The sequence below is a fragment of the Rhineura floridana genome, chromosome 7 (genome assembly GCF_030035675.1).
Source record: "Rhineura floridana isolate rRhiFlo1 chromosome 7, rRhiFlo1.hap2, whole genome shotgun sequence".
Taxonomy (NCBI): domain Eukaryota; kingdom Metazoa; phylum Chordata; class Lepidosauria; order Squamata; family Rhineuridae; genus Rhineura; species Rhineura floridana.
In genome coordinates this window covers 48,703,588-48,727,345 of record NC_084486.1, presented here as the reverse complement: position 1 = coordinate 48,727,345, position 23,758 = coordinate 48,703,588, and the positions used below count along the sequence as shown (strand labels likewise).

The 23,758-nt window shown below is 40.0% G+C and overlaps 1 protein-coding gene across 2 annotated transcripts in view; it reads right to left on the bottom strand.

Moving 5' to 3' along the window:
* The window catches only part of MYOF (myoferlin), a 102,770-nt gene that overhangs the window by 9,567 nt on the left and 69,445 nt on the right, over positions 1-23,758 (bottom strand). For both annotated transcript variants that reach the window (XM_061635516.1, XM_061635517.1), the window contains 10 exons: positions 21,721-21,886; positions 20,461-20,537; positions 12,660-12,671; positions 11,114-11,212; positions 10,389-10,514; positions 9,004-9,159; positions 4,543-4,634; positions 3,527-3,697; positions 2,364-2,512; positions 1,823-1,962 (listed from right to left, as the gene is read on the bottom strand). In XM_061635516.1, coding sequence (XP_061491500.1) covers positions 1,823-1,962; positions 2,364-2,512; positions 3,527-3,697; positions 4,543-4,634; positions 9,004-9,159; positions 10,389-10,514; positions 11,114-11,212; positions 12,660-12,671; positions 20,461-20,537; positions 21,721-21,886 — 1,188 coding nt within the window. The remainder of the gene's footprint in view (positions 1-1,822; positions 1,963-2,363; positions 2,513-3,526; positions 3,698-4,542; positions 4,635-9,003; positions 9,160-10,388; positions 10,515-11,113; positions 11,213-12,659; positions 12,672-20,460; positions 20,538-21,720; positions 21,887-23,758) is intronic.

Here is a 23,758-nt window from a genome sequence, read left to right as displayed (position 1 = left end):
CTAAAAACATGAAAAAGATCCTAATCCATCTCTAGTTGCATTTTGTTGCATGCAGCTAGTGCCTCAGGGAATGCATATCTACGTTAGGTACATTCATCAAGTTTGTTGGCGATTGGCTTGGGATCACAATGCATGTCTACACTGGTTGCACATGTGGATCTCCTTTGCTGGGACTGGGAAAACTGGCTGCAGTCCTGCATTTTGCACTGCATGTGTATAAAATCCACAGATATCTATAAGACTCAGAGACCTGCTTGTAGTTTGGATTGCAACCATAGAGGAAATTCATCTTGTGACCATCAGCTACATTCTTTAGCACAATCCTGTACATGTCAATATAGATGTAAAGTCCCCCTGAGTTCAAACGGACTTAGTTCTGGTATATTGGCAGAGAAATGCAGCAAAAGTCTGATTGATTGACTTCTATGCTTAACTTCTCTCTGGATTGTACTCATAATATTTTTACTGGCCTGCACAACTTGTGGCCCAGCATATAACATGACATGAACAGTCCACTAGCTGTGTATGGTGGTCCACATTAAAAAACATTTTGGTGCTATTTGTTGCTTTGAACCAATTACTGCACAGAGAGGATAGGCAGTTTATAGCTTTTATTTATTTATTTACTAGGGGTATGCACTGACCGCAAGATTTGGTTTGAACCTCTATTTGGCACTTTGGAAAACAGCCTGCCTTGGTCTGTGAGGTGCTTTATAGGCTGCCTGGTTTTGCTCAGTATCTGTCTACGTTTGTGTCATTTCTCTATCACCCCAATCACTATTGGAAAAAATTTAAAAATTTCCCTTTTGACAGAAATGAATAAAATTTGGAGACATACTAGCAATCTCCAGAATAGATAAAGCAGAAGCGGCTCGCCTGATGGGGTGGAGCTTCACTGCTAGCTTCCCGGCATTGGCATCACTGCCATTTACTGGAAGGGAGAGGGGAGCCCTGATGTCCCTGTCACCTCACCCCCTCCTCCTTTCCCTTCCAGTAAGATGCAGCAACACCACTGCTGGGAAGCAAGCATTCTTGGGGGCCGAGGGAATGTGTTTCTGATGTGCTTTAAATGTTTGGTGTAAATGCAGCCTTAATGCAGATCTAAGTACCTCCTAACACTTCCTTACCACTGTGCCATTCTTACCACTAGGGTGGCAATAGCATGCATTTTCCCACCATTTAATGCGCATTAATAGGCAAGGAAGGGATTCTTATCAACTCTAGCCACTGAGAATACAAGACTGGGGGTGATAGATCTTTCATGTTAAATAACATTATACATCAACTAGCCAAAGTTTGGCACTTCTGTATACTACTTATTTCAATGGAATGGTACGCTCTCCCACTAAAATCAATACATCTCAGAAGTGCTTATCTTTTGCTGGGTTATGTCCATGGTACCATCTTATTTATGCAGGGTTACAGATTGTACATAAAGGGGGGTTCAGAACTAGAACAGGGGATAATGCTTTATTTCTACATTTTCTCCACTGTAATCCCCAACAACAGTGTAGGATCCATGCCAGCTACTTAATCATGCCAGTAATTTGCATGTGAGAAACAAAAAGTAAAGTCAATGTGGTGCAGTGGTTAGCATGCTGGTATAGAAGCTGAGAGACCAGGGTTCAAATCCCCACTCTGCTGCAAAGCTTACTGGATGATCTTGAACTAATCACTATCTCTTAGCTTAACCAACCTCACAGGGTTGTTTTCAGGATGAAATGGAGAGGGGGAGAACAACATATGCCACCTTGAGCTCCTTGGAGGAAAGGCAGTATATAAATACAACAATAAACAAAAAGGGAAAATAAATGTATAGTACTTGTGAGATGTTTGGCTGGAAGGTACTGTACAAAGTTCTCGTCTCTACATGTTCAGGCACCAAGACCTGAGTCCTGAGAATGAAAAGGGCAAGTCGTTCTTCACCAGGCCCAAGGTGTTCATGCAAGTTTTTGTTGGCCTCTGAAGTAAAAAGAGAAAAAGTAAATCGGTAGACATTCACAGCCAAGTGATGAAACTGACATGTATCCACATTTGTATTAATATATATCTTAATTCAATGGATTCATTTTGGACTTGCAACAATTTTTTTAGATCTACGAACACATGAAGCTTTCACTGCTAGCTATGGAAAGGCAAAGTTCCACTTGTTGCATGCATTGGCCTCTTTCACTTTCCCACAGGGAACAACAGGAAAGTCCCAACTGCGTGCGCTGATCTGGTCTTCTGCATCACAGTCACTGACTACAATTGTAAATGCAGGTTAAATTCTATATTCATATAAATGTAAATGCTCAAGGAAAACAGAAGGGGGACAGAACAAACACAAATCAGTGAAATTCAGTAACTAGGAGAAAACCCACCAAATTCTTCAAGAGTGTAGTCTCGTCCTCCATAACTTATCCTCCTTCCATTTTCAGAGAGAACTGGAGGAGAATAGCCTTTAACCCTGGCTATATTTTGCAAGAGTTGCGTTGGCTTCAGTTGGTCTCTCCACACATTGATACCTGAACTTTTTAGGGAATAGATTAGATTTCAAATATTAGATACACTATCTGAAGGATGTCTCTTGGACACAGACACATCATTCTTTAATAACATATTGTCATATGCTGAATCAGTGGATGGAATTATATTGAGTTTAAAAGGTGGGAAGTGTTTTGCAGAACCAAAACACGCCAGGCTGTTTTGAAGCCTCTGAGAACAAACTTAGCCTCCTCATGGGCTCAAGTGCTTTCCCCTTCCACTCCAGTCATTTTGTCCAAACCCAGACAAACTATGGTCAGTCTTAACTGTGATTAGTGGAACAAGCAAACTTAAAATCATAGTTGATGAAGCTGGTTGTTTTCGCTAACCATAGTTACCAGTTTACAATTCGGTTTACAATTGGCACGATACACTAAACTGTAGCTAATCTAAAACAGAAGTGGAGGCTTCTAATCTCCTCTGAGCCATGCTGGAGGAAGAAATGAGAGAGGAGTATATGAGTCTGGGTGGACAGACGCTAGGCTCATTCTTGAAACCATGGTTTAATGTTATGTCTGAATGCAGCTGAACACAGAGATACGTATGTACAGACACAGACAATTGTATGTTATCTGTTTGATGAAAGACAAATGTAGTGCCCTCATAGTGTCATATCAGGGAATTTTTTTCCGGTTTCTTGCAGGCACTGAAGCTCTAAAATATTATTTGGAACTGCTCACAAGCGCTTCCCATTTCCTGCAATGAAAGGCACAGCCTTATATGTATCTTCTTTTTATGTATGAAGCTGCCTCACACAAAAGCCCACATGTGTAGGAGCTCCATGGCATGTGTACAAGATTCTGACTGGGGTATGTTTAATGTAGGTGACGCTTTAAATAGGAAAATGGCTGAACATTCTATTACAGTTATGAAAATGCAGCAAATATGAGGTGTAAGTCCAGCCAAGGTAACTGCTTTTAAGTAACATTGTTTTCAATGGGAGACATTTAATTATGAGTTTAAATCTTCCATGCTTTTAATAGTTATAGCAGTGACTTACATGCAATACTGCTGTGGTATTCCACACTGAGATCCAAAGCGGGAGAGAAATCTGTTTTCTAGATCAATGATGGTTTCACCAACTTTTTCATCTCGAGACAGCACATCATAGTCATAAACAGAAATTTTCAGATCCTTCTCTTGAGGCAAGAAGCAACTCAGTTCATACATTCTAGACACAGAAATATTTGGTATATTTCAAATTTCAGAAAATAGACCACCCTGAAAAGATGAGCAACACCCCAACAGATACTACTAACACGGTTCATAAGCTAGTCAACACTGGCAATAGGCGTTACTAATTTAACTCCTTATAGGGGTCACTATGGATAATACTGATAGAACAGCAAAACTTTTATTTGCTGCCATGAGTACTAGAAAAATGTTTACACATGATCAAATAGTTACTCTGGGATGTGCTATGTAGCAACAGTGCATTTTGTATCTCACTTTTCTTTAGGTTTCCCAAACCTTGGATTATTTGTCTGCTGGCTTAATGGTCAATTGGAAAATTTGTAAACGATAACAAAAGGCGATTGCCTGAGGTGTTTCTGGATTAAAAATGCATCTCCCTCATCCATCACATTCTGAGGATATGACTTGCTGGTAATCAGGATAGAAGTGCATCATTAGCATAAGGACCAAACTTTCCAACAACCCCCTCTTTGAAATACACAGAATTCCAGGTTATGAACCTCTGTAGGGTTTTTTTGTACTATCAGATGAAGATATAAGCATTTTAAACAGGAGCATTTTCTCTTTCTGTAAATTGAGATTATTCTATTCCCTTCCTCTTTGTGTTATGATCCAATTATGGATCTTCCCTTGACGGATAACAACAGATGAGCATGTCACACTGTTTGACCACCCCAAAGTCCTATCTTTTTCATAAAGAAGAGTGAGATGAAATAATGATTTCTTTGAAGATTCTAAGGCTATGATGATGCATAATGGTTCTTTATTCTATAAGAAAATTAGAGTAATTCTAAAAATAAAGGAAGAAGTTGTTAAAGTTACCTGCCAAAAATAGGATTGAGAGTGTTGGGAATATAATGATCTCTGTCTTCAACCACTTTTTTGCCTACAGTGATTTTAATGTAAGGATCACACTGTTTGGAAACAAGGATGTTATTAATTAAGATACATTATAAATTGATCATTAATACATATCACATTTTCTACACAGGGCTATCCACAAGTCCATCTGTGCTGCAATGTATACATGGAGCTCCTATACAAGGCTCAGTAAATTCAACGAAAGGGACAGCTCTGGGCATACTTAAATAGCTGGGGAACCACTCAAGGACTGCATTCAGACTGCAGTTTATTCAGTTTTCCTGATGTTTCCTTACCTGATAATTTCTGCATTTTTAAAAAAATCTTTCACATGATGTAAAAGTCACTTCTGGAAATCCAGTGGAATATAGTGAAAGTTTAGTGCTCATTGCCATGTTAATTGCTTAAAAAAATCCATTTGCAATCCCATTAACGCAGAAAAATCACAGGAGTAAAGTGACAAATCTGGGGCAATATACTGGCATGCAGTTCTTTCCTGCCATTTTCATGGGTGAATTATGAGGGAACAGAAGTATGAATGTGCAGAAAAGACATTTGATCTTACCGTGAAACGGATTTTTCTGTGCATGTCAAAAGATGATCTCAGGTGGGTAGCTAGCTCCACCTAGTGGTTGAAGGCAGAAGAGTGCTGATGAATTTTGCAAGGACTTCCTGTTCTGTGTAGCTCCTTGCTCCACTTCTTGATGACAAGCCAACTCACGAGGATAGAAATGATAGGAAACACACCAACAAAACTACGTATAACAGCACTCATACACTCTCTGCTATAGGCCTATTCTGGAGTAATAATGGCAACCCAGCCCTCCTAGGGAGTGGCCCTGAGTTCATATTTTGACATGAGCAGAGAGAAAACCGTTTCACTGTAAGACCAAATGTCCTTTCTCCTGCGCATGTAAAAGATGATCTCAGGTGGGACATACCAAAGCTGACCCATGTAGGGTGGGAATATCACTGGGCTGAATACACGATTGGTCTGAGAGAATGTGCTGTAGCACTCTCCTCCCAAAGGCCACCTCGGCAGAAGCATGCATGTTAATCTTATAGTGCTTAATAGGAGTGGCCCATGTAGCTGCTCTACAAATCTTCCTTATCAACCAAACCGAAAGGACTGTGAGGACACATATGGGTGGAATGATCTCCTGAAATATCTCCTGTCATCCCTTTTCCTGGTGGAAGGCACAGACTTCTCCTCCCCCTTGGATTCCAAGACCCCTGCTAGGGCATCATCCCCAAATAGTTTGCCTCCCACACAAGGTTCTGAGGAAGATTAGAGTGGGTTGTGGCATCTGCCTCTCAGTGGCGCAACCACAGGGCTCGTCGAGTGAAAATTCCCACTGCTAGTGACCTTGCTGAGAACTGCACGGCATCCATGGATGCATCTGCCATAAAGGTCACTGCTGTAGAAATGTTTAGGAGAGACTTGCAGGTTCGAGCAGGATCCTGCTGTGGACAGTCCAGCAGGTCCTCCAGCCACAACAAGGATGAGCACGCAAAGACTGAGGAGGCTGCTGCTGCCCAGATGGAAAGCACGCTAGCCTCATGAATCCTCCCGAGGCCTTGATCCATTTTACATTCAGTCGCATCCTTGAGGTGGGCATCTGAATCCTTTGGGTTCAATGACTCAGTAAATTGACAATGGAAGCGTCTACCAGTGGGACCTTCAGCTGGTCCATCATGTGCTGCTCCAGAGTGTAGTATTTTTAGTGGTTGGAACGGACTTCTTGAACTGCAACGGCACATCAAATTCGGACTTAATCACCTTGGGTAGTAGTGATGGAAGTTTCAGTACCATTGACTTAGGTTTCAGGTCTGGGCACACAGCTGAAATCCTAGATGCTGGAGGGGCCGGTGGATCTTCCGGGGAATTCAGGCTGAGAGCTTCCATTGCTTTGCACAAGAGTGGAAGGAAATGGGCCTCCTGGAAATCCTGCAATTTCTTCCGCCTCAGAGTTTCCACTCCACTCCTCTTCGGCAATGACAATTAGCTCATTGTCTGGGTCGATGGCTGCATCCTCTGGAGGTTGAGAATGTCTACCCTGTGTGGTGGCATAAGGGTCAGGTGATGCACGGCCAGGTGGAGGGCATGTGTTTGAAGATGAGCAGAGAGTAGAAAACCCTGTGCCCCTTGCTCCCTTGATATTGGGGCTGATGTGTCTTGCAAGAGCTGTTGAGAAGGATCTGCCGAGGTAGATAGGTCTCTGGCTAGATCCATCACAAACGAATCCTTCCATTTAGTTGTTGCAGCATGTGGGCTACCAGTTGCAGCTGAACAGGCTGAACATGAGAGCAGTGTGCCTGGTGCACCCCCCCCATAGCTGGTAGGCCTGAGGAGAAGGAGGGAGGATTGGGATGATCCCCCCCCCAACCTCTTGCAAGGCTTGGTGGGACACAGATGTCTCGAGGAAGCCTGTAAATTCCTCAGGAGAGGATCTTGCAGAGAAGATGGAATCTAAGGCAAGGTGCAGCTGAGTGCCTTCCTCCTCAGATAAAGATTCTTGGTCCCTCTGTGCCCTGTGGTGCTGTGAGATTCCTTCCGTGCAGCTTCTTTTGGGTTATCAGGCCCTTGCCAGTTGAGGCTGGTTCATCTGTTTTCTTTTGGTGCCATGCCTTTTGAAGCTGCCCTGCCCGCCAAAATACACACCTCAGCCACCTCCTGCCTGTTAGTAGAGGAGTGGGCCGTAACTGTCTCTGCCTGAGTATCCATAATGAATGAAGGCCCTAAGGCCTGCCTAGGTAGCGGTGGTGGTGCTGCGTCTAGTCTGGGTGGAGGCAGGAGTGGTTACAGCCTCTTTGCTGGACCTTCCAATTTGTGGGTTGCTTTCCCCATGGGGGCAACCGCGCTGCAGGGCTTACAGGGGCTGCGGGCCGCGATTATGGCTATGCTTTCTGCTGATGCTGCTGGCGGGGGGGGGAGGCAGGTGGTGCTTCCTATGAGGCTGAAGCGTCCTGCCGTAGGCCTCCATGGATAAGGCAATGCTGGTGGTGGCTGTAGGGAAGGCAGTGTGCTCTAAGTGAAGCCGCTGGTCATGTAGGGGTGGCGTAGCAGCTGCTCCGGGACTAACCGCTAGGTCCAGAAAAGTGCCGGATGAGGTTGCAAGGCCAGCGGGGGGGGGGGGCTCAGTAGCAAGCAGCGAGAAAGGAGCTGGTCTTGAGGGAGGGTGGGGGTGGCATCCCTCTGCGGGCAGCTTCGCACCGCAGTAAAATCTCCAAGCAGAGGGTAAAATGCAAACTTCTTTTTAAAGGGGAAACAACAGTTAGGGACCACAGTAAGGAAAAACAGCAAGGAAAAATACCAACAATAGAAAAGAAAGACACAGAAAATACTAACTATGCAGGCCTGGACCACGGAGCAGAGAGATATCAACTGTCCTTGGTGAAGGCAGAAGAGAGCTGGAGCAAGGAGCTACACAGAACAGGAAGTTCCTGCAAAATTCATCAGCGTTCTTCTGCCTTCAACCAATAGGTGGAGCTAGCTACCCACCTGAGATCATCTTTTACATGCACAGGAGAAAGGATGGGGGAGTAGCAACATGTCCAATAACATTCATTGTTGTGTCACACCACACGCACTGGTGTGAATAAAATTTACCGCAACATGGCAGTATGGCGGTCAAAACACCACAGTTCTGTAATGCAACAGGCTCTGCAGTGTGAAAGGAATGTTAGAAATCGGGACGTAAGTGCTACCATTATACTCAGCAAAACTAACACAATAAACCACATATCTGAATAGAGCCAAGCTCTTGCCAGCAGAGAGCTCTGCTTGTGCCAGGAAGCTCAGGTGCCTGCAAGTGATTGTTATATCAGTATTTTAATAAGCAAAGCATGTTAAAATCCTTATCTCATCTATTCCTACAACACCACTGTGAGGCAGATAATAGTTGCTGTCATTTAGGAGAAAGCGATGACTTGCTGAGGAGCACCTGGTGAGTCCATATCTGCCTGAAAATTTGAGCCCAGATTCTCAGATTGCAAGTAGGACCATAGGAAACTGCCTTCCTACTGAATCAGATCATTAGTTGATCTAGCTCAGTATTGTCTGCACTGACTGGCAGCAGCTATCCAGGGTTTCAGGCAGGAGATCCTTCCAGCCCTACCTGAAGATGCTGAGGATTGAACCTGGACCTTCTACATGCAACCTGATGCTCTACCACTGAGCTACAGGCCTTCTGGCATTCTCAGTCCTGTCTCAATCACAGTATTATTAATCATTTACTAATTATTTTAGAAAACATTTCAGTATTCCTAGCTCTTTATATCTGCCTATTACTTCCTACTAAATCCCTTTTATTATTATTTTCCCCAGTAAGTGCCCAGACCAGAATCCTGATCCCAAGCTGTACTTCAACTATTGGACAATAGTGCTCTAATCATACCTTACTTCTGGACACATTAACTCACCAGTCCATTGTTATCCTTAGGTTGGAGTTGTAAGGCTCGTACTATATAAATCCGAATAATACACTCTTGAGGGCCACTGTCTGGCAGCTCACGGAATTGTCGAGGAGGAGCTGGTACAGTTGGGTCATCTGGTAATGCATAGATCCTAAAAGAACCCTAAGAAGTAAAATGAAAACTAAAACATAAGCCCAGACCAAAACAAGCCCTTTTACTTGGTTATTATGTATTTTTTTCTGCCTTAGGAATGGAGTGCTCTGTAGAACAGTCCCATAAATAAATTTGGTTTGAAGTGCACTAAATTAATTACCCTCCATCAATTCTTTTATGTTTTTTTTAACTAGCTCATACACATTAATAATAATAATAATAATAATAAGTCTGAATAATTTAACTTGGTTTTAAAATTTGACTTAAACTATAATAATAATAATAATAATTTTAATTTATAAGTCGCCTATCTGGCCAATGGCCACTCTAGGCGACGTACAACTCAATTAAAATACATCATAATAAATACAGTACAACAATAAAACAGTAAAACAGTGACAGTTCAGAGTAGCAGGCAATTAGTCAAAAAGATTAACCCTCCCCGGAAGTCCCGAAGGCCTGTCTGAAAAGCCAGGTCTTCAAGGCCTGGCGGAATACATTCAGGGAAGGGGCATGCCGAAGATCATATGGGAGGGAGTTCCAGAGAGTGGGGGCCGCCACTGAGAAGGCCCTCTCTCTAGTCCCCACCAGACTAGCTGTTTTAGTTGGTGGGACCAAGAGAAGGCCCTGTGTGGCTGATCTTATCGGGCGGCATAATTGGTGGCTATCCAATTAAGCCACCTAGATAATTTGATTTCAAATACATTATTTTGAATAGGCCAAATATTTACATATAAACAACAGCCATGATCTAGGACAGGTAAGGCTTTTACACTTTCAGCTGTTAAACAACTTATACCGGCAGATCCTTTCTTTCACAGCCAACAATAGTTGGAGCTTGTACACATAGTCGATTGCAGCAAAGTTGTTAGCTTAGACCTAGATCCCACTCAGCAAATGGAAGGTGCTTCCTGTCATGTAGAGAGTGAAAGGGCTTGCTGATTCCTATCCTATCTGCAGCATTCTTCAACCTCTACAGAAGCAGTGTAGGGTCTCCTGGCCCTCTAGAGCCAATATGCTGAGGGCAGGATTTGTGGATGTAAGACTTGGGAAGTGCCATGTTTAAATCCACGGCCTTGTCTCCAAAATGCTGTAGATGGTAAGCACTGAAAATGTACATGTGCATTTGTAGATTGTTTTATTAACACAATACACAAAACACAAAGGAATACAAAAGGTTGAATGACTCAGCAAAGCTAATATGATTTCAGGACATAATCCATTCTTCTGCCTAATACCTTAAATTCTCCGACAACAGTAGGGTCATCATTTTCTTCAGATTTTCCCCGATGCAGCTTGAAAGTATCACAGAAATCTGTTAAACCGCTAAAATCAGGTACATACTCCAGTTCACAGTTGTACACCTTCAAACAAGATAGAATTACAAAAAATGTTAGACAGAAACAAGTGGCAGGCTTTGTGATAAATTCACAGCTTTGCAAAATGTTCCTAGTTTTTAATACTAAGTTTTAAAAAGGGCAAGTGTAGTGTGTGTGTGTGTGGGTGTGGGGGTGTGTGTGTGTGAGAGACAGACAGACAGACAGACACAGACAGACAGACGTAATTGTGCTTTGACAGAACTTTGGCATCAGTTAAAATTCAGATACAGTAAGTAGCAACATCATATCCTATTTGGTGATTTCATGTTGTCAATTTCATGTGGACAGGCATTTGCAGCGCTCATGCAAAAAGTGCAAATTACCATGTTGGAGAAACATGTTTTCTTTCAGAAGGAACCTTTTGGAGTTTTGAATCTATTTCAAAACCCCTTATGCAAAAATAAAAGTACAAGGTTTTCAGGAAAGGGACTCACATCAAAAAATAAAATAAAAATTGAGGATGGCGAGTTGGGCCAAAAATTGTATACTGAGCTAAATTCTAGTTATTTTTTAAGTTGGTGACACCTTAGAAAAATCACCGACCAATGCTGGGCATGTCCGTATAATTCACTCAAAACAAATACCTTTAATGTATCGTATCCCTTTTTCATGTACTGTCCACATTTTTCAGTTTCTCCTACTGAAGCATAAAATTTGCTCCACCAGTCCACAATTTCTTCTTCCTAAATAAAAGCATATACATTTAGGTGGAAGTAAAAACAAACTGAAACTCTAGGATGATCTAGCCAATGATGGGAAACCTGTGGCCTTCCAATGGTGCTGAACTACAACTCTCATCATCTTGGCTGTTGGCAAAGTTAGCTGGAACTGATGGGAGTTAGTCCAACAACATCTGGAGGGCCAAAGGTTCCCCATCGTGGATCTAGCCTTCAAGTGTGGAAGCCGAGTGACACAGGTTTATAGCTGGGTCCTAGCCCTGACCAGTCACAGCATGAAGGGGCACCTCATAATGGAAATGTGTGTTGTAGGACTCACCAGAAATTACAGGACCCTGTCCCAAAGACTATGATATAGCAAAGAGAGATTCACTGATCATACAATGGCTCTAGCAAAACATCGTAAGACTGAGAATGGCTATGAATCTATCAGACTTTGTCTCTCTCAAAGCCTCCAGAATGTTGTCTCAGATATGCCTGAAAACCACCTTGCATGAGATGCCTTTTTCTAGCATGGGATTCTTCCTGTCCTAAGGCCTTCTCCCAAAATCCCAGTAAGGTCTCATCCCAGCAGATATCTTCATGGATCTGCAGGCCCACTAAACAGAAGTAACTTATATGTCAGGGTTGGCCATGAGATATCCAAGTTGGCCTGGGAGGCACAGAGAGGCTTCCATGGCACAATGTAGCCAGTAGTTCAGGTTCACATTAGCACATCTATGGCAAAGTGTAGAGACTCCATATATTTACAATTCCCTGCACATGGATTTGGGTACTGGTGACACTCAACCTGCTTTTCATGCATCTTATACAGGGAACAAACTGCACTCTCTGTGCTTTTTGCAGTGAATAAAAGGCACAAGATTTAAGAAGCTAAAGTTTTACACTAAAATAGAGAACAAAAAATTGAAGTGGAAAAGGAGGATCCCACCAATTACCATTACTATTTAAATGGGACTTCTGTGCTTTTCTTGTGCATATCTCACTGACATGAACACGAGCAGGAAAGCAGAACCTTTCCTCCAATGGGATCCCCTTCCAAAGGTGCTTCTTCAGATAAAAGGCTTTTTGGTGCTAAACTGCATGCAGTTCTGCCCTTATATCTTGTTCTTCCTTCAGGAAGCTTAAAGGCAGCTCCTCATGCAGCAGGCACTGATCAGGCTGAGTCTGCTTGGTTTTAACAGCGTAAAACACAAGGTGATATATTTGATTATAGCAAGGGGAACAAGACGGCACTCCTGGGTGACCACAGTGTTCCTGACTTCACTATTCACTTCAGTGGAGGGAGAAACTACAAAAACCATTTGCAGCATATGAGGTGAAGCTGCCCTTCCAAATTAGGTTGAGTGGAAAAACCCTTGTCAGTGGTGGGAGTGCATATCAGATATTCTCATGCCTACAAGAAATCACTGGACCAAGTTTACATAACCAAAATTAGAATAGATTCAATTACCTTTTCTGCGAGCTTTTCAGGAAGATACATCCAAAGGTGGCGGGGGAGGCGGAGGAGTAAAACCAAAGCAGATTAGTTAAAATTCAACCAAACATTTCAAGTTCTGTACACTGAATAAAAAAATTATATAAGGGGGAAATTGTGGGGTTTGATGAATATATTAAATTGCACACAATATGTTTCAATTTGTGTCTCTTGATACTGACCTAATATTTACTAGTTGAAAATGTGATTTCATACCCAACAAATCTGGTATCCAACAATTTGATCCTCTTTCTAACTAGGGTAAACAGAAAACATCTAATGGATTTATCACATCCTGATTATACCCCAACTGTCACAATATTCATTAATTTGTTCAGGATCCCCAAGTAATTAAAACTGGACAAGTGATCTGCTCCTGTCAAAAGGGGATTAAGATTAGTTATATAAGTATTGCATTGTATTTACTTCTAATGTTGTAAAGGTTGTGCCATGCTTCACATGAATTGCAAACCCACATTTCTTGCTCCTGTTTTATCTGTTTTAGTTGTTTTAAATGTTTTTAGATTTTTGATTGTTTTAAATGTTTTTATTTTTACTTCTATTGTTTTAACATTTTGGTTTTTGCTGCCCTGGGCTTCTTTGGGAGGAAGGGCAGGATAGAAATTTAATAAATCAATCAATAAACATACTGTTTTATGTTCTCCCTTCCCCAAGCAATTGGAAGTTCCTTGGCAATTTTATAGGTTTAGTCTTCTAGTGAAAAGGGAGTATAAGAAAATGTAGGTATTTCTGAAATATCTGTTTAAGCAATTTACAGCACAATCCTATGCGTGTCTAATACCAGAGAGTGTGATGGGACTTACTCCCAGATAAGTGTATATAGGATTGCAGCCTTAATACCTATTTTACTTTATTAGTTTATCATTATATGAAATCTGGTCTTTGTGCGGTAAATACTTGCAAAACAATGAACATTCTCAGAATGCTTAGGCTTTTCATTAAAGATTAAAATAAATTATTGGAAACAATTATTAATTTTAAGTCTGTGGGTTTTTTCCCTTCAGTGCACAAAATCCATTGTGCAAGAACTGAATTGTTAAGGAGAGCAAACTAAATCTGCAAAACAGTTCCTAAACATACACCAAGTGATACTGTTTGGGACACTATTATTACACTACATGGCACTCAAAGTACCTCACCCTTACTGGGTGTGATCCAAAGAGACCCTTTAGGAGTATCCTATGGTTTGTACTCACACAACAGAAATCTCCCAGTTTCTTTTCCCAGCAGAAGCTCCCTACAGTGTTTTTAGCAACACTCCTGATCCCCCAGTTTGTGGGAGCAGCTTGAGGAGCTTCATCTGGAAAGGAGAAGTGGGTCAAGTTCTACTGTATGACCTTTTGGACCAGAGCAATTACTCTTGCAGCAAACTCAAACCATCTCATGTTTATGTCTGGTTTGAATGTTTAAGGGGCTAATCCAAACCCTGGCCATTGAGGACTTCCGGGAAGGGTGACTTCGCTTGTGCCTGCTTTTGGGACGGGCTCCCGCCTCAAAAGAAGCTTATTCAGATATAAATCAGTCAGAACATTTTTTTTTTTGACTGATGAAATTTCTCCCGGGCAGGGAGAAACGTAGAGATCAACCTCAAAAGCCTGTTTTTGTTGGGAGGACTGGATTTCATTAATTTATGAGATAAGGTCCAGCCAACAATGCCGGACGGACTTCCGAACAAGCTCTATCTGTTTAAGCGATACGTTTATCTTTTCTTTAAAGAGAGAACGGACTAACAGGCAAGCACCCTTCTTTCTATTATTTTTTTTACTTGGTTTAAATTGTTGCAGCAAAAGGAGATTTGTCAGATTGATCGGCTTTGGACAACTTCTGGGTGAGCTATAACTCTTCTCTGTTATTCACGAAATTAACAGCTTATCTCTGTTTCTGTCGCAAAAAGCTGTCCTGGAAGTGCATTCTAAACATATAAACAGAAGAGGGATTTCTATTCCTGATTTCTATTCCGAGGAATACTATATTGTCTGGGACTATTCTCTTTTTGGTCTATTTTATTTTGACGAATCTGCTTCTTCACGACGCCACTAACTGTTTTGATGCTGGGAACTAAATTTGTTTTGCATTCTTGAACATAGAGAGATAAGGCAGGTTGCTCTGTTTATACTGTGATGTCATCAAGCCTGGAATATTAACCCAATTGTTGCTGAAATAAGAAGTGGTTCTTCTTTATTTTTGTTTTGCTTTGTTTTCGTGGTTTTAAAAATGGCAATCAAGAAAGTGGCTGAGAATCTGGAAGTAACTATGTTTCAGAAAATAATGGATGAGATTGAGATAACGAAACAAACCCTGCGACAGGGTAGTAAGGAGCTGAAAATTGAACTGAGCAAAATGACGCAGGAGCTTAAAGAAATAGGGGATCCTGTGAGAGAGGAGAATGAGATCAGAGATGAGAAAAGAAAAAATAAAGGGAAGATACAAGCCCTGGAGATTGGAACAAATGTGGAATTGGAAAAAGATCTGGAGTTTATGGATTTTAGAAATAAAATCTATTGTTTGGAATTTAACGTTATCTCTGAAGAAATTAATGAAGATATTAGAGATAAAGTTATCAATGGCTTGGATAATCTTCTGGACTGGAATGATGTGATGGAGCTTGATATAGAGAAAATCTATGGAATTAACTGCAGCCATGTGACAATGGAAAAACTCTTAAGAGATGAGCCAGTGCATTTTGTAAAAAAGAAGAACACAGATATGACTTTACAACAGTATTTCAGCAACTTATTCAGAATGGATGGCAAGAAAATATTTGGGATAGAGGAAATTCCCATCAGACTCTTATTATATGACTATGGCTACAACAGCAAGATTATTATGGAATACTGATAATGGAAGATTGGACACTGAAATTACTGGACTTAACAGGACTATTGAAGAAGGAAGATGGAACTAATAGGGATAATGGAATAATGGCTATTGAAATTATTGGACCTAACAGATTCTGATGAGATGGATTAATCGAAATGTTTATTTGGACTATGGTTATGACAATAAGATTATTATAATTATTAACGAGATGGATTAACTGATATGTTTATTTGGAGAAAAATTGATAGATATATTTCTTAAAGAATTGAAACCTCTCTTTGACTTTTTGTGGAAAGAATAAAGTAATGTTTATGAGATTTGATGATTAATTAAGATAACTACTGGAGGAAAGTGATTTTATAATATGATTTAAGAGACAGGATTGTTATATATTGTAGACCTATAACTGATTTGATATGTGACAAATGGAAAGTCAACATTTTATTTTTTTTGTTTAATCATTTTTGTTTTGTTTTATTTTTTGTCTTTGAATGTTTTATGATTTTGTTTTCTATGTTTTATGAAAATTTGAATAAAAATTATTGTAAAAAAAAATAATAAAAAAAACAAACCCTGGCCATTGAATAGCAAGGCTTTGTGGAGTGACAGGGCTACCACTGCATCCATAACTCTGCTGCACATGGTTGCCAGAGTGGAAGCGGGGGGCAGGATGATTGGAGCGCCAACCTGGATTGGGTCTGATGACATCACGGGACAGTAGCGGACTGGCTTGGGATCCAACAGATCCCAGGCTGACTCAGCCCCTTCTTCTCCATCTCAATGCCCACCTCAATATGTAAATTTCAGGGCCTTCCATCCGCTTACATGTTTGGCAGGCAGAAACAGAGGCTCCACACTGGCCTAGTGAGGTTTGCGTCACTCCGTTGTCATCAGCCAGCAACTCCGTCCAATCCAACCCCCCTCCAGCCGGGTGCAGGGAGGACAGGATTGGATTGCTCTGCCCATGTCTTTCACTTGATGGAACTTAAAGAATATGTGTATGAATATCTATAATCCTTTCTAAAGAGTAAACTAAGACTCTTGTCCTTTCCATTACATATCTACAAGCTAGCACAATAAACTAAAGGTATACATACATACATATATATTATATATATATATATGGAATATATATATGTATGGGATATATATATACATATATATATATACATATATATATACATATATATATATACATATATATATATACATATATATATATACATATATATATATATACATATACACACACACTAAGCTTGCTTCCACCTTGTGAGAATGTATGAATAGCCTTGCTAGGTGAGACTAAAGATTTAATCTAGTCCACCATTCTGTCTCCCACAGTGGTCAGCCAGAAGCCAGCACAATGCTTCTGAGAAGTTTATAAGCATGGCATGAAGGCAACAGACCTCCCTTGCCCTCAGTGTCTTTTCTTTAAAGCATTCAGAAGCTCTGGCATTTGACTGTTCAGGGTTGTAGTTCTATGAATATGAAAAAACATCATGCCCAGATGTTGTTGGATTCCAACTCTCATCAGCCCCAGACAGCATGGCCAATGGTCAGGGATGATGGGAGCTGTAATCCAGCAACGGGGCTGCAGATCCCTCATCCCTGCTTTACAGAGTATAAAAGGTACTCTGAAAATAATTATTTTTGATTTGGTCCCTTTCATTAGATTGCCAAACACAAAAGTGAAGCATTCTTCCCTGCCCCAATTTTTTTTTAAAAAAATATGCTAGATTATTTTGTACTTGAACAAATTTCCACACCAAACTTTAATTATAATTGCTAGCTGTGAATGCAGCTGATGACAGAACCCATGAACAATTACTGTGCACCAAACTCTACTCATCATCAGTGTGAGATTTTGGATAAAACATCTATGTAAAGACAAGCATTTTTCCCCAATATCCAACTTTTTTTTAATCTCATATTTTATATATATGAGATCCTATTTTATTAAGCTAGCATCCAAATCCAGAACCCATGTAAATTGCCAATGTGAATGCAGTCTTTCTGGTTCCCAATGGAAAGGGCTGCTCTGCAAATGTCTCAATGGAAATTCAGTTTCTAAGTAATAATTCTGCTTTAAACTGCAACTTGTTTTTCTCCAAAACCTCCCTGAAGAAGATTCATAAGAGAAATGAAAGTCCAGTCACCCAAAGCGCCTTTAGGCCCCAAGCAAATGGTGCTCATGCATTTCCTTCATACATACATGCACTGTTGTTGGAGAAGCCATTTTGCTGAGTGCTGTTGACATACTGCTTAAGCACTAGAAATTGGAATGTAGTTTAGGAAAGGTCTGCATCTGTTATTCTAGTCTGTTAACTGCATACCCTTATTTATGTTTATTTATCTAAGGCGGCTGTCTTTTACAGGCTATTACTGTAAGAATTGAGCTGTTACATTTTAAAGGAATATCTGGTCCTGAATGAAATTGTATAGAAATTTGTATAGAAATATTTGAACATCTGTACAATTTTAACCACTTTTTAAAAATAGAATTTTGAATTCTTTAAATTGCTGTGTACATCTACAAGGCCTGCTAAGTGATTTATTCATGCATTTGGTTCATAGCTAGATACCAACTAGAATATTCCAGATAATATATAAAAGATTAATCTCTAATTATAGGTATCCATCAACTGATTATAGCCATGGACACAGCTGTAGGTCTACAAAAGTTTCATTTCATAAGTGCTGCCATGAATTCTTACAACTTGCAATTCGCCAAGCTGAGCAAGACAATATGATAGCCTTTCAAAGTCTCAGGGCTCCCATTTTTTTGTACCTCATGAGACATTAAAAAAAGAGGGTGGGTTGTGAAGATATATTTGACTTGATGGGTCACAACCCACTTGGTTTGGTTATTATGTATAACTCAGCCATGACCATAATATTTGAACAAACCCAAAGGTAAGTTTAAAAATCACAGTAGGGAAAATTCTTAAACGGTGACCTCTCCCTATCATTCTCTGTGGTGATGTTTTCTGCTGAATATGCCTTCCTGTGATCATATTTAGCCATGGTCTGAACAAGGTATGCTTTTTATAACTCTCAAGTATCTGTTGAAATACAAAAGTGACCAGGTGGAAGCATATTCACAAGAAAGCTTTACCTTGGGTTGATGGTTAAAAAGTCATGACACAGCAGTTCTCTTGCAATAAATGATTTTATAAACTCATCCTATGACAAATTTATGTAAGATTGATGTATTTGCAAATGGGGTTTTTGTAGCTGTTCACTACAGTCAGTTTGAGATATGAAGCAGTTAGACCATTGATTCATCCAGGCCAGTATTATCTACTCTGACCAGCAGCAGCTGTCCAAAGTTTCAGGCAGTGGTCTTTGCCAGCCCTGCTACCTGAGATCCTTTTCATTGCAGATGCCAGGGACTGATCTTGGGACCTTCTACAGGCTCTGTTACTGAGCCATGGCCCCTACCCACAGTCTGTTACATGTGCAAACACCTGGATCATGACCTGGGCAAAAGACAGAAGACAGAGGCCCATTGTAGAGGTTCATCCTGTCTTCACAGAAAATGAAATCTGATTTTTTTTACTTCCCAGAAGAAGTATTTCTAATTCGTCTCTATAAATTGCTTGTCTTGCCTTAGAAATATCTTAAATAATTGAAATCCATGTTTTATTGAGAAACATATATATAAAATTACAGATAGATGGATATAGATATTAAAGTAGCAAACTTTAAAACACAAACACACAGACATATGTATTGAAAAAAAATTAAAAGTTTGCCACTTTGATCTCGTCAGGAAATGAGCATATCATCCTTCCTTTTCATTCATAATTCTTATAATACAACCTCTAGGTAAAATGTGAGGTTATCAGGTAAAATATTAGAAGCCACAGACACAACGCTGAAGTGCTTTCTTTCTCCAGTCTCAGCAATAGTGAATGGTTACCTCTAATTATTACAGTCGAACATACAACGTATGTTATTAGCTGAAGAACCTCGACCTCTGTAGTTTCCTTTATCATCACTCAATGTGTTTATAACACAACATTTACTCATCTAATTGGCTCTCTCCATATGGTACAATTAAAGGGCAGCTATACTACATCAAAGACTAAATTGGATGGCAGTCAGAGAAAGGGGGATTTTCAAAGCATGACATATTCTGTTTTAAACAACCTACAATTACAAAGAAACAGATAAATCGCCATTTTAAAGCTTTTGTATTAAATGGTAAAATTCAAATATTTTCATCATGTGTTAACACAGAAGCTTTAAAAATTCATTAAGCGTTAGCATTTGGACTCATATTTGCCTTTGATGAACAATCTTGCAAATTAGTTAACTGGCAATGTTCGGGTTACAGCAAATAATATAAAATAGTCATTTTAAAAATTTACTTTGAACTTCCTAAATGCAAATTTCCATTACATGCATTCATCTTATCATGTAACTGAGGAAATAGCAGGTAGGCCTGTATGTACTGCTTCCACGCAACTGCCATTATATTTCCAATAACACCTGCATGGGAGTGCTGCTTGCGCTTCCTAAATTCAACTGAATCTAATAAATATTTCAGATTTTGAAACTCAAGGACTGCCAGTTAACAAAATATGGTTCAAACATTATTCATCAATTTATTCACTGAATAATTTTGAAGAGCAAATATGTTCTAAAGCTCCTGGCAAACAATTCACAAGCAGCATAAACAAATGCAGGCAAGAGAGGATCATTTATACAGATAAACAAAATATTAAGACTGGAAGAATGACGAAGTTATTTCTTTTCCTAACATAATATTTTTTCATTGGATTTCCAAAGCTTCCACCAACTTTTACAGATACTTCGGTTAGGTTTGGGTCTGCTAAAGTTCTATGCTAAAAAGCAAATGAACCAACCACAAAAACTGAAACCAACCTCAGAAACTGAAACAAGCCAAGCTGCAAATTAAGGAGATTACCTGTGCTGTTAATAAAGGTTGTGTGTCTTCCACTTCAATTACTACATCTCGCCGAGGTGCAGCTGAGAGAAGACTAACTGTAAACCAAACATTTCATGATGATGAGCAAACCATTCATAAACTTTTGTTGGTCTTTTAGCCTTTATATTTTTCAGTTAGAATCTGGACTGTATCAACCACCTGGAGCTCAAAGAGACTAAGACATGTATACAAAGATATTCCTGATTATATTAGACCTTTGTGTGGATTTTATTATAAGCCAGCCTCCCTCTTCTTCCCCTGTGCATCCCCAAATCTGTTCTGGGGGTTCCTCCACCCTCCAGAGCAGATTTGAGGGTGGATGCAGGGGGTGCAGGGGGAGAGAAGAGGGAGGGGATGTTCCTTTGCACTAATTGAACAAATTCATTGGGTACAACCCTTAAGAAATAAATATGGGTTGGATCCAACTGTTAGTCATACATAGGTCTCATTGAAATTAATATAAAAAGTTAGTTGTGGCTAACTTCAGTCCATTTGATTTCAGAACACTGAAAACATTTACTATTAATTGCATAACTTAATCTGTAGTACAGTTAAAAAGGAGGGACTGGGTCACAGCAGCAATAACAGCACCAAGGGTAACACTGCAAAATTATTTGTCAACATCCTTGTTGCTTTCTGAACTTTCTGCTTTTCTCTGTGAGTATTATGGATGGGAAAGTCAGACTATTTCCAGCCTGTGTCAGGTTTGCATGTGTTCATTCATAAGTTTGTCCCATCCTGCTGCCACATTCATCTGTATTTTCAATGCACATTAAAATTTCTATTTAAATACATATTTTCTCAAAACAAATTACACATTTCTAAGCATATATGCCCTCAAAGCACACATTTATTTCCAAATGTATTTCCCCCTAAAGCATGCATTTTTATATACATCTTGATCCTTTCTTTGAGCAGAGAACTGCATCCCAAATTTGGAGTAATCCAAAATCTAAAGGAAAACTGCATTCCAATCTTCACATTAATCCAGGAGATGTGGGTCCAGTCAATCAGGCATACCTACTGAATAATTATTCTTTAAAGGCGGTACTACCAGTCACAGTTAGTCAGTCTAAAAGCAAGGAGCACTATCTACAGAGAATATTGGCAGCTACAGTAAACACTGTGAACATTTATTTCAACGTTTGTTTTGCTAGAGATGTTGTCTGTGGATTGTGTTGATGGTAGCAAGACCTACATCTGATTAGAAAAATGTCTGTTCTTTAATGGGAGCTGTACCTTTCATCTGTGGGGCGATGTCTTCTTTAGTAGTGTAAGGATCACAGCGAAACTGCTCCAGTAAATCAATGGTACATTGTCCCACGATAGGTTTACGGCCAAATTGCCTGTGGTCTATTACTTTAAGAACTAATGATGGTGTGTACAATTCCTCCTTGGGCAGTAGCTAGTAAAAAACAACAACAGAACACAGTTGTTTAAATTTAAAACCAATGAAAATACATACTTCACAGGATTCTTCACTTTCAAATGAACTGCAGAACCTGCTCTAATTTTTGCAGCTTTCAAATGTAGGTCTGCACCAATCACAAAGAATGTGGAAGGGCCAATTTTTAAAAGGAATGCATGAGTGAGAGGTAAGCTCTTTCACATTCGTAACTTACTTCCCTGCAATCTCTTCCCCTGTCCCCGAGCACTTCCCTCTCAGCTGGACTCCAATAATATATTTATTTATATAACAATATTTATATACTGCTTGATTGTAAATTCCACCAAGGGGTGTACAAAAAACATTAACATTTTCAATAAAAATAGTTAAAAGCAAGTAATTATTTTTTTAAAAAACAATTAAAACAGCAGTAGACTAAAAAAAAGTATAACACATCAACATCTATATGTCTGGATAGATTTGCCAAAACAAATACTGTTAAGCAAGCACCAAAAAAACCACAGTGAAGACACCTGCCTGATGTCAATAGGCAGGGAATTCAAAAGAGTAGGCACTGCAACACTATAAAAACTATTTATGACAATTGCAGAATGAGCATTATGTGGCACCTGTAACAGTGCTAGTTCTGCAGATCAACACGCTTTAGTGGGCACATATGGGTACGGCAGTCCCGCAAGTAAACTGGTCCCAACCTGTTAAGGGCTTTATATACCAATAGTAACACCTTGAACTTCACCCAGTAGCAAATCGGCAACCAGTGTAGATCTTTGAGCAGAGGTGTTATATGCTGACAGGGTTTCACTCCTGTCAGCAGTCTGGCTGCAGCATTCTGCACTAACTGCAGTCTGAAGATGGGATAATTCCTAACTGAAGATGGGATAGTTTAATGTTTTACTTTAAAGCAGCCACAGGATGGGATGTGCAGGAGTCGGCAGCAGCTTTGCAGATACCCTTATACAGAACTGTATGGAGCTTTTACATACTCGTAGTATAACCTTGAATGTAGCTCAGTAAAAAATTGGCAGCTACCTTGTTACCGTGCTATGTAAACAAGTGTGGATGGGAAATCCATTTGGCAGTATATGTATGTGCAGCATTCAAGGTGCTGGTTTTGACCTATAAAGCCTTACACGGCGTGGGACCGCAGTATCTTGTGGAACGCCTCTCCCGCTATGAAGCGACCCGGTCACTTCGCTCAGCGTCTAAGGCCCTCCTCCGGGTACCAACCCATCGGGAAGCCCGGAGGACAGTTACTCGATCTAGGGCCTTTTCTGTAGTGGCCCCCGAATTGTGGAATAGCCTCCCCGAAGAAATACGCCTGGCGCCGACGCTTCTATCTTTTCAGCGCCAGGTTAAGACCTGGCTATGCTCCCAGGCATTTTAATGCGTTTAATGTTACAATTTTAAATCTCTTTGTTTCAGTTTATTTATTGTGATATTTTGTATTTCTGTACTTTTAATCTTTTGTACACCGCCCAGAGAGCTATTCGCTATGGGCGGTTTAAAAATGAAATAAAATAAATAAATAAATAAATAAATACTAGGAATGAATGCATGTGCATGAACATGCCGATGTTATCTGTCCTATGCGGGTTTCACAGCCTCATACAACCCTTCCCATCCATCTCTTGATGGGGATGAAAGTATATATCCACATCTACTATCAGTGCCACTGCCCATGGCCATCAATGTATAATACTAGTTGTACACAGAGCTTTGTTGCACACAGTAATTTCTGGAAATGTTTAAATTAACCCATGGGTAATTTCCAGGGTAGGTTCATTTACTCAGTTCACCGTAATGCAAATATATTTATTCTAATTTTCCCCATTACCAGTACCACACGTGCGCTACAGATCTTTATTAAAA